The sequence below is a fragment of the Marmota monax genome, unplaced genomic scaffold, assembly GCF_021218885.2.
Source record: "Marmota monax isolate L192 unplaced genomic scaffold, Marmota_monax_Labrador192_F-V1.1 WCK01_AAM20220418_F8-fsc00182, whole genome shotgun sequence".
Lineage (NCBI taxonomy): Eukaryota > Metazoa > Chordata > Mammalia > Rodentia > Sciuridae > Marmota > Marmota monax.
Genome location: NW_026693043.1, coordinates 1,016,824 through 1,029,031, shown reverse-complemented (window position 1 = coordinate 1,029,031; position 12,208 = coordinate 1,016,824). Strand labels below are relative to the sequence as shown.

The 12,208-nt window shown below is 37.0% G+C and overlaps 1 protein-coding gene across 13 annotated transcripts in view; it reads left to right on the top strand.

Annotated features, from left to right (window-relative positions):
* Positions 1-12,208, top strand: part of Cask (calcium/calmodulin dependent serine protein kinase) — a 389,850-nt gene that overhangs the window by 74,283 nt on the left and 303,359 nt on the right. For 7 of the 13 annotated variants that reach the window (XM_058582484.1, XM_058582482.1, XM_058582481.1 and 4 more), the window contains exon 2: positions 8,976-9,088. In XM_058582484.1, coding sequence (XP_058438467.1) covers positions 8,976-9,088 — 113 coding nt within the window. Of the gene's footprint in view, positions 1-8,975; positions 9,107-12,208 lie in introns of all 13 variants that reach the window. The other 6 variants (XM_058582480.1, XM_058582483.1, XM_058582479.1 and 3 more) reach the window with 1 other exon arrangement.

Sequence of the window (12,208 nt, the reverse complement as noted above, 5' to 3'; positions counted from 1 at the left end):
CACAGTTCCCCCTTTCTGTTTTCTTAAAACAATACAGGCGAGAGTAGAGGTCCTATCCCACTGTGCAGAAGTGGCTGCATAGTATGACTCAGTCCTAAGGAGGCGCCTTCCCCAGATCTGAAGCCATATCAGCCGACGCCTTTTTTCGTGGGGCGGGGCGTGAACGCGTCTAACCCGCATGCAATAGGACATGCTCTCCTTGAGGTCCACGTCAAGGATCACTCAAGTGCAGTGCCTTGCCTCGCATCCTGTATCGTGATGATGGTGGACGAAGGGGGATAGCTGAGGCTGAACTGTGGCTATTTATAATGACAAACAAGTTGACAGCACCTTGAAAGAAAGGCACGAACTTCAAGGCGATAGAAAAGCACTAGTGTGGAAACCCATCTGCGTGCAATGGCAGTAAGACCGGCAGAGTGCAAGGGCTTTCCAACACTAAGAGAATAACAAGGAAAGTCATGTCGATCCCAGTGCAATGTTATAATAACTTGGGGTGTAGCGACCATGACAAAGGTTTACTGCTTAAGATGCGCAAGCCAGACTTGAGGCGAGTTGCCATTTTCTAAAGCTGCAAGAGCTTGTATGATCATAGCCTTTTCTTGTGCATGGCGAGTCTTAAGGCGACAGAGAAGCCACAAACAGAGCACAACACTGAAGCAACACATTGCACCAAAAATGCTTACCCCTACCCACTCTTTGAAGAAGGAAAAAGCAGAAGATATCCAATCGGTGAATTGACCCAAAGTCACTGGTTCGACACGGGTACTATTCAAAACAGCAATCTGAGTTAGTTGAGACTGGATCAAGTTTTCTGCTTCCATGGACCAGGTTCCAGATAGATACTCTCCGATGATGCGGGAGGCATTTCTGGAATCATAAAATCTGACAGAGGTTATACATAAATGTGCACGTTGATCAACACAACCCAAATGTACTAGGTCAGACAATTCCTCAACTTGAGCTTGAAGCAGATCTATCCTTTGATTAGCAGCCAGAATCCCAGAAAAAATGTGTTGATTAATTCTACTTTGAGATTCAAGTATGGTGGATGTTTGTTGAATAACCTGATTAATAGTAGCAGCAGTTTGTACTTGACTGGCCATGGCCACTCCAGCCGTAACCGCTGCAGCAGCAGATACCGCCACAGCTGTCACTATGGCTGCCGTAATTCCAAAATCTCTACGGGCTCTAATCAGTTCAACAATAGGAAATGACTCTGGATCTGCAGTAACCGGGATCGGGACAAAGGTTGGAAATTTCATAACCATTGCCGTAGTCCAGGAGCCATTCCAACACTCAGACAAATAACAGGTAATATTAGAACAATTAAGCATCCCCTGTAATGTAACATTAGCCAAAAGAAACAGGAACGGAGATTGGAGACGGACTGCTGCGGAGGGTAATGTAGCATTAGATAATTGTGAATTATTTGCAGAAATTTTAAGCCTCTTATCTCGCTCCGAGTCTTGGGTACTGCCAGAAACATTAAACAGCCAACTTTGGACTCCTAATATTTCCCTGGGGAAACACAAGCGCGGACTAGACTAGCCCAATCTGAGGGAGTCATGCAAAATCTAGTAAGTCCCTCCACCTGAGTGAGAGTGAAAGCGGCATCTATGCCATAAGTGCGGACAGATTCTGCCAAGGTTTTAATTAGCTTAAACTCTAAAGGCTCATGATATCTTCTCCTGTTATTGTCCTGAAATACAGGGTATGCAAGTCCCATATCTGTATTAACTGTCCTCCAAACTTGTGCATGAAAAGATCTCCCGGAACCTTGGCTCCCCCCCACATACGGAGGTGGGGCAATCGGCACCATATCTTCTTCTAGATACTCTACCTCCTCCTCCTCAGAGTTTTGTTGACCGATGTTAACTCCCTTCCCCTTCTTACAGTAGGCCTGCGTGCCTTGTGTCTCCTTTTTCTTCTTTTTCATTTTTATCTTATGTAGTTGTTGTAACAATATATCAAGGTCCTCAGAACTCTCTGAGTCGCTTGTGTTCTCAGGCGTTTTTAATTCGGTCAAGTCTGGGTAGAGCCTTCTCCTATTTTTATCTTCAGGCTCTTTTGCCTTCTCACTACTGTTACTTTTAATACTCTCTGCCACTTCACTACATGATCCTTCAGATTTTTCCTCATGCAATTGCTCAAGAATAGTTTGACCCTCACTCACAGCTTCCTGGCATTTACCATCTGTAAGGCAACCACGGACCATTTTCCAAAGGGGTATCACCCAACCCTCTAATATGCCCTGCTCAGAAGCAAAGTCAAGATCTTTGCCTAATTTATCCCAACTAGGCACAGTAAGGCTGCCCGAAAATGCAAACCACGGTGCAGCGATATCTATCTTCTGTAAAAATCTCTGTAAAGTACTATGTTTCATTTCCAGTCCCTTGGAACGTAACAGGCCATCTAGGGCCAGGAGAAGCGGACTTGAAGATGCGGCACCCATGACGCAACAACAAAGAAAGCACAAAAAAAAGAAAGCGAAAGTACACAGTGCAGCTGCAATAAAATGTAAGGCTCTCTCTTTCATTACAGAGGAGCTGTCCCGCTTTGGTCGCGGATCCCACTTACTAGGGATTAACCCCGCTTTGATCGCGGATCCCACTTATTGGGACTAACCCCGCTTTGGTCGCGGATCCCACTTACCTGGGACTAACCGGTGCACCACCCCTGACTGTTGAAAGTTCTGGTTCCCGGGTTTCGGCACCACTTGTCGCGACCCCTTGCCCGCAAGGAAGACGCAACTCAGGAATCTTCTTTCAGCAGTTTATTCAGGCCCTGGATATTTCTTCTTCTCTCTCTCGGATGCCCCTCCCAGCCTTAATAAAGCATCCCAAGCCCCAATGCAAAGCTGCCGCGTGGAGCTTTCTCACAGGGTGATGTACAGGGTGGTGAAAAATCATGTGCCAACTTTCCCAGATAAGAAATTGTTTGTCACAGACCACAGCGGAGCCAGCGCCATCTTGTAATGGCGACCATAATCTGCAGAAATGGCAGAAGCGGCTCACCACAGCTATTAGCCTGAGATTCCCTTCCTTGCACTCCTGGGGATTACCTTCCTCCATCTTTTATACTGGAGGACCTATTTCCTGTCCATTGGCGTCCTTTTCATTGGTCCACTCTTGTTTTGACAACACATCCTACAATAATTCTTCAGAAAGTATGCATGGCAAGTAATTTATTGAGCCTCTCATGTCTGAGAATGTCTTTATGGTTATTGGTGGTCTGGTTGGATGTAGAATTAAAGGTTGGAAATTATTTTCCTTCATGATTTTGAAGGTGTTCTATTGTGTTATTTTATATATATGTTTTAGTTGTAGATGGACACAGTATCTTTTATGCTGGTGCTAAGGATCTAACCCAGTGCCTCACCCATGCTAGGCAAGTGCTCTACCACTGAGCTACAACCCCAGCCCCTCTACTTGGTTCTTGCTTCTGGTGTTGCCATTGAGAGATCTAAAGCGATTTTGATTCCTAATCCATTGTGTAGGAATTGTGTATCACCCTTCTCCTCTAGGTACTCTTATCCCCACTTCTGGAACCCTAAAAATCTTCTTGTCTATAGTGACTTCAAATTCCACAATGGTGTATGTGTGGGTTATTTTGCTGAGTACTTGGCAGGTCCTTTTAAGTTGGGCTATTCATGATTTAAGTCTGGGAAATTTTCTTGAATTAATCCTTTAAAGTTCTTCCTCTCTGTTTTCTTTATTATCTTTGCTCTACTTTCTGGGAGATTTCCTCAACATTGTCTGCCAACCCTCTTTTTGAGTTTTAGATTTCTTTGCGTATTTATTTTCCAGGAACTTTTTTTGTTTTCCTAAAGTTCAGAGTTGCATTTTTTTCATGTTTGCAGTATCTTTCTGAGGATATTAATGGTAATTGAAAGTGTTGTTCTTGTGTAGTCTGTTTCCTTTAATTTTCTTTTTCTGTTTATTTTGGCCCCTATTTTCCAAATTAGACACTCTTCTCCAGATGTCTTAGGAGCCTTGGTTGTCTACTCATGATTAGTAATAGAGCAGTGATTCTCTACTGGGGCCAGTTTTGCCCCACAGGGGACATTTGGCAACATCTAGAGACATTTTTGATTATCATAGCTAGAGGGAGGGGACCTCCAATGGGTATAAAGCAAATGATATTTCCATGAAAGAAAAAAAATATCTAGCTCAAAATGATAATAGTGCTGAAGTTGGAAACCATGCCACAGAGGACCTGAAAGCTGATTGAGGACTCTGCAGTGCAAGTGCAACTTCTTGACTGTGGTTTCACTGGCAGGTGATCTAGTTGAGCAATTTGGGGAACTTTATGTCATTATCTTTATATCTTTCCCACTTGGTTGTTCAGATATTCAGCAGAAAAAGTCTTGTCATCTCCTATCTTACGGGTAAAGATCTGGCTTCCAGCATTCCCTCTGTTAAGTGAAAAGGAACTGGGGACTGTTTGTATATGTGATCACATCCTCCCTTGCTTTCTGTATAGTACCCCCTTTCTCATTGGCCTTATCTTTCTTGCCCTGTGACCCTGTTTTATACTCTCTAGAGAGTAAATCTGTTAGGATGACTGAGGGGCAGTTATCCATGATATAAAGTTGAAAGAGATCTAACAATCCCTAACAAATTTCATTCAAATCTTATTACTTTAATCATACTGTCTCTTTGCTTCTAGCTTTAAAATTATCTGGTGCTGTTAATTTGTGAGATTCTTGAAGATTCTATAGTATAAATCGGTTTGATTCTGAATTGGTTTCCTTATTTTCTATTTGCAGTTCAAGTTTCCCAAGTCAGCTGAGTCAGTTACCATCCCTTCATCTTCTGCCTTGACCCCCAAATCTGATTATTAGAATTGTCTCCTGTCTTACTCTCCCAGTCCTTTTTAAAAACCCTTTGATGTTTTAGTGGGGCTTGGGGAGGGAAATAAATTAGATGCACTGTGCTCAGTCTAGCCTATTATTCCAGAAACTAACACACTAGCACCATTTCTAACATAATTTCATTTAATTCTAGTCTCTATTTTGATATATTTACCTTCAATATCTGAATTATTATCTAGACTTAACCTTTCTTTTCACAAATGAAAACTAGAGGAGATAGTTCTGTGTCTGTATAGGGACAGAGTTGTATTCTTTTCAAAACTTTAGGAGATTTTACAGCAATACTCACTTATATTCTGGTTTAATTGGCCTTTTACCTAAAAATATAGATTTCTGTAAGCAGCCATCTGCCTAAAGTAGAACCTTAGGTTATAATCCCAGTTAATGGTCAGTATTTGTAAGGAGGTGAATAAAAATATATATGTGTATGTGTGTGTGTATGATATATATATATATATATATATATATATATATATATATATATATATAATTTCAGATTTTATATATCTACATACATATAAAATATATATACATATATATAATATATATGTATATATAATGTATATAATAAAGTAGATATAATAAAATGTATGTGTGTGTATATGTGTGTGTGTGTGTGTGTGTATATATATATATATATATATATATATATATATATAAAATCTGAAATACCATCAATTATCATTGCACTTGTTCAATAACCTAGGTTCATAATTAGTGGAAATATGAAAAAGATGGTAATTTATGATGATGGCTTACAAACTATATCAATATTTTCCTCCACACATATACCCAAGGATTTATTGTACCATAGAATTAAAATTTGGGGGGTGAAATTTCAAGCATCAAAAAGGGTACAGGCCAGACTGAAACCTAAGCCCCTGGATTTTTCTCTTTTGTAAATTGATATCCAAATATAATTAATAAGTATAATATAGTATGAGAGTTACACACACTTCATCACCCTCTCTCATTTATGGGAGACCAAGCTAAATTTTAAATTTTTTATCAGTTACTGCCAAGCATGGTGATGCATGCCTGTAAAATCCCAGCAACTCAGGAGGCTGAGGCAGGAGGATCATATGTTCAAGGCCAGCCTCAGCACCTTAGCAAGGTCCTAAGCAACTTAGCAAGACCCTGTCTCAAAATTTTAAAAGGACAGGGGACTCAGCTCAGTGGTAAAGTACCCCTGGGTTCAATCCCTGTACCACACACACACAAAAAAAATAGTTTCTGCTGAGTTTTAAGTCGGAGATGAAATCACACACACACACACACACACAAACAAAACAACAACAACAATAAAAACTTAAAGTAAGTCTTAATATCATTTTAGGGCATTAAATTTGGTTCACTTTTGTAGCCCCCGGATATCATTGAACAACTGACCCTTAAAATGCTTTACTGTGACTTGTCTTCGAGTCTTGAATAATTCATAGATAACACTTATTTTCTTTGTCTCATATTATAAAATTAAAGAATTGGGGATATAAATTCATGGATTTAAAAAAGTTTCTGTGTTTTGTTGTTTCAATATTCCCTTTCCTCTCTCCCTGGCTTTCTTAATTTTACTCCTAGTAAAAGGGTGGAGAGAGAGAAGCTGTGCCTTCTTCCTCAGCTTTGTTCAAACAGGAAAAAGTGAAGAATTGATTCGATGGACCATGAACAATCCCACATACATATCTCCATGAACAATCCCATATACAGATCTTGGAAAGTTTCCAAAATAATTTAGTGAATTGAAGCACACTACACAAATGTAAATATAAATAGAGTCCCAAGGGTTTGTGTGTGGACAAAAACCAATTATGTTAAGCATTTCCTGAAATTGCTTGCTATGGTTAGAATGAATCCTCAAAGTAAGATATCCAGGTGGAGAATGAAAACAGTTGTGGGAGTCCTGCCTCACTTTGTTATATTGTTACAGAAGAAAATCTTTGAAGGGTTTTTGAGTGATTATTGAAAAGGTCTTGTTTTCATTAAGTTTTGAAAGATACATTATTTCCCTTTCTTTTCTTTCCAGGTTAGCTTTGTTAGGTCATTTGAAGAGAGATTTGAAGCTGTGGTGTAGTTGATATCCTCCTGATGGTGTTCATGTGATTTAGGATAAATGTTTAATTCTAGGTTAAATTACATTCATTTGTTTGTCCTCTAATTGAAAAAAAAAAAAAGACAAACTAAGGCAAGCAGTATCACAAATATCCTTGTGTAAATGAAGAATTTTTTTTATATATGCTATTGAGCACATACATCCAGCTATACCTTTTCTACCTGTGTGAAGGCATTGTTTTGTCTGTTCCCTCTCCCAAAGAGGTGAAAAATATACATAGGTACATGTGTATGTTTTTGTATTTAGTGAATTATACCATATTTCAAATAAACTACTGCAGTACATTGCTATTGTGTTGTGTTCATAGTCAATTCAAACACACACAAATCTTTGCATTATGTTGAGTTCTGATATTTGATGACTTAATCTGAAAAAACAATGTTTATGTGCATGTGTGTGTGTGTTGCCTGAGTGTGAACACTGGCTTTTTTTTATATAAAGCTAGGGATAGAATCCAGGACCTCATGTATGCTAGACAAATGCTGTACCACTGAACTATATCCCCAGTCTGAACATTGGCATTTAAAAAAGCATCTCACCTGATGCAACTCTGTGACCACTATTGTCTAGGTCATTGTATTATCATGTGTAACTAATTAAAACAAACAAAAAAGAATCACTGGGGCTGGGGTTGTGGCTCAGTGGTAGAGCGCTCACCTAGCATGCATGAGGCACTGGGTTCAATTCTCAGCACCACATAAATGTAAAATAAATATATTGTGTCCACCTAAAACTTAAGAATAAACATTAAAAAAAAGAATCACTACTTTAGATTGAGGAGAGGACTGGGTAAGCAAACAACTGGACCAGTGACTTGGCTGGTAGAAATTATTTCCTTTCCTTATTTCCTTTCCAATTTAAAGCAATTCTAATTTGAAATTTAAGGAGGATGAAGGATGTCTCTGTGAATTCAAGTGAGACTGGAGAGATTGCTGGAGATCAAATCATGCATGAAGTGCCTTTTGGCCAAATTTTTATTGGAGTGTATTCCTTTTTTTATTTTATTTTGGAATTACTTATGTATTTTGTTTCTTGATTAGGTATGCGTATTGTAAATACTTCCTCCTCCTCCTCCCCCCCCCATATCTCCATCTCCCTCCCCCTCCTCTCAGATTTAAGCAGAGACATAATATGAGATTTTCATTTTTAAAATAGTACTGCAAAAATGCTCAGTGCAGTGGCACATGCCTGTAATCCCCTCAGCTCTGGAGGCTGACACAGGAGGATTGTGAGTTCAAAGCCACCCTCAGCAATGTGAGGTGCTAGCAACTCAATGAGACCTTGTCTCTAAATAAAATACAAAATAGGGCTGGGGATGTGACTCGGTGGTTGAGTGCCCCTGAGTTCAATCCCTGGTACCTCAATAAATAAATAAGCTAAATAGTACTGTAAGAATGAATGGCAGAAATAATTCTGTTGTCATGGCAAAAGATAGTAGTAGCTCAAACTAGGATATGAACATGGAGAGAAGTGGACAGGTTTGAGAGATATTTGATGTAAATTCAGTAGGACTTGTTAGTGCGTATAAGATAAGTAGTGGGTAAGATGATAGGAAGGTGTCAAGAATGATCTTCAGTTTCATAATACCACTGCTATAGACCTCACTTATTTTGTTTAAGGTATTGATAATCTATATAAAATATTATGACGACTATTTGCCTTGAACATAAGAAAAAATTATTATGTAGAATTTTCAAAAAATGATTTCAAATAGCAAATAACTTAGCTTCTATTTTATCTGGTTTAATAATATTTTAAAATGATTAATTGCCTCATGAATTACAGAAAAATATGCTCAAATTATATTACTTAAATTTTTGCTTTGAAAACTATATTCCATCAGGAGTTTGATATAGAATGGCTTGGTGATTATGTAGTATGTCTACAGTACTTGGTGATTATGTAGTATATCTAATGAAACATAAAAAGATGCTGCTATGAAAGAGGAACATAAGAGAGTCAATAAATTAAAATTGACTTTTTGTTTTTTAGGGGTCCCTTCAGTGTTGTACGACGATGTATCAACAGAGAAACTGGGCAACAATTTGCTGTAAAAATTGTTGATGTAGCCAAGTTCACATCAAGTCCAGGGTTAAGTACAGAAGGTAAGAGATGGATTTCAAGTAAGTTATTTGATGTCTGGCTTTATTCCATCTCCAAATCCATTTATCAACCTAACCTTCATCTGGGGGTGGGAAAGCAAAGGGTATGATGTAGTGGGAAGTGGGTGGAGACAGTTAATGCCATTCTAGTTTCTCAAGAATTTTAAAAAATAGTGTTTGAAGAGTAATTTATAGTTATAAAGTCATCCAGGATAGTTAACAGGCCTATATTTTTTTTTACTAGGAAGAAAGTGAAATCTGGGCATATATGTTTTTAGAGTCTCATTTGTAATTTGAATCCTATGGTATAAGACATGGGATGGGAAGGAAGGGGAAATAATTGCAAGGATGATCATTGCAGATTCAGAAGAAGCTAAGATTAGGCCTTCCCAAGTGTGTAAAGTACTACTTTTATGCTTATGATCTAGTAGAACTATATATCACTTTTGCCTTAAGTCTCATAGAGTATAATGTGTGAAATTTGAAAGATCAGTACGGTTAGGACTTATAGGACTTAAAATTTTGTCTTAAGACACTAACATGGATAATCATATTTACATGTATAATATGTTTTAAGCAACATCTAAGCATTTTAAAGTTGCTTATTTTTTAAATTTTTAAGCTGTTATTTCATGTAACCACAATTCATATTTCATAATTGATTATTGACTTTTCTAATTAGCCTGTCTTTTAACTTTAAGCTTTTCCACAGTCCATTAAAAGACAAATCCTTTAATCCTTTCCTCTTTAATCCCAAGAGCAGTGCAGTTGAGAATCTAGATTGGAAAATCTTAAGGAAGAGTAGCCTATTTTGTTTGTGTTGTATTTAGTTATCTTACTGTGGAAAGTAGAAGCTCACATCCTGTGTGCTTCAAGTTAATCTCTTCATATAGTCTGTTTTCAGGATCATTACTTAAATACTTTTGTGACTCTCTAAATTTTTACTATTCATATACTGTTTATAAAAGATTCTTAGAAGTTGCTACTCACAATGACTGATTTGTTTTTAGTGCTTTAATCTTTAAAAATCTTATGTAAAATTTTGAGATTTTATATTTTATGATTTCATAGTCTAGAAATGGCTATTAACTGCTTTTGAATATAAATTATTTTATAAATTTAGCAAAATTTTTTTATTATTAGTTGTTCAAAACATTACAAAGTTCTTAACATATCATATTTCATACATTTGATTCAAGTGGATTATGAACTCCCCTTTTTACCCTATATACATATTGCAGATTCACATTGGTTACACATCCACTTTTTTACCTACTGCCATACTAGTGTATGTTATATTCTGCTGCCTTTCCTATCCTCTACTATCCCCCCTCCCCTCCCCTTCCCTCCCCTCCCCTCCCCTCCCCTCCCTTCCCATCTTCTCTCCCTACCCCATCTACTGTAATTTATTTCTCTCTCTCGTTTTTTTCCCCTTTCCCCTCACTTCCTCTTATATGTGCAAAATTTAAAATTTACTTCTAAGCAGCCTTTACAACTAAAATTATATTTCTTTAAACTTTTTTTTTTGCAGTACTACATCCCAGGGCCTTAGGCATGCTAGGAAAGCACTGTTTTCTTAAAGTTTTAACTGCCTTTGAGTTTAATGTTTTTTGCTTGATTTTTCCATACCTCAGTTGCTTATAAAGAAAACCTAAAGTATTGAAGTCATTTTGTATAAACCTAATTCACTAAACAGATATCTTCAAAATGTATTTCTTTAAATATCCTGATACTGTTTATAAAATTAGTAAGATTCTGATTTAAAAAAATCACAAGTGTTTATGAATTAATTACCTATATTTAATAGGAGTGATATAAGCTAAATTCTCTTAAGCATTGTTACAAATAATTAAAAAAAAATTCATTGTTTATGTTAACCCAAAATTATTATTACCAGAGTTTTGATTTATCTCATCATTATACCTAATTTACATCTGTAAGCTAAAGACAGTTTTTTAGGGAGACAATTAATTACTTTCTCAATTAGTTGAGGTGGCTTATTGACAGATATCTTCAGCCAGAGTGTGAGACTGAATCTCTGTTTATTGTCACTTAGAGAGTCAAACTCCAAACTTGAAAAAGGGAGACGGCTTGGCATATAATCCATATCCCTGGGTTTAAGTCCTATCTTTACATGGTATAACATATGGGAGCCTATCACTGAAGTCATAGCTCACTCCTTTTTTGCTTTGGCAATATAAATGTCTTGAAGTCCTGTCCTGAAGACAAGGTCAGGTCATTCCATTGATCTTTTATACTTGTAAGCTTTTTTTAACTGAAGGGAATCCTATACTCTTTTTATAACTAGCCTATATGGTAGGGCCACAGCTTATACATATTCAATGATAATGCAGTTGAATTTTTCATATTTCTCATGATTTTACCTGATTTTGGTCAGAGTTCAGAGTTCAGTGGCCCTGGGTTCCATTGCTAGTACTGCAAAAACAAAAAACAAAAAACTTTAAAGAAATATAATTTTGGGCTGGGGGTATACCTCAGTGGCAGAGTGCCTGCCCCGCATGTGTGAAGCACTGGGTATGATCTTCAGCACCACATAAAAAAATAAAGGTATATTGTCCTTCTACAACTACAAAAAAAAAAAAAATTTTAATAAAAGAAGTATAATTTTAGTTGTAAAGCCTGCTTAAAAGTATATTTTAAATTTTGATAAATTTATAAAATAATTTATACTCAAAAGTAGTTAATAGCCAATTCCAGTCAAAATATTACAATTGTCCCTTTATATTTATAGCATCAAACTATAGTTTTCCCCATCTTTAGCATAATAATTCTTTATGAGGTAACCAAAAAACTGAAGCAGAATTTTATCTTTACAACCTCCACCTGCTTTTTGTTTGTTTGTTTTGCAATGGAATCCACATTCCCTCTGTTGCTTATGTTCACACTAGCTTCCTTACCTTTATTCTGACTTAGATATATTTTATTATGTAAGATGTATAATATATGCAACAAATAGTAAATTATTTTATTACATAAAACCTCTATGAATAGTGCCCCCCTCATTACTTCCCAAATAACTTCTTTCAACCTTTTTCCAGTCACTGCAGGCAAAACATTTTATCCCCTCTGTTCTTCTGGTCCATTTAAAAATTGTTAGGGTCA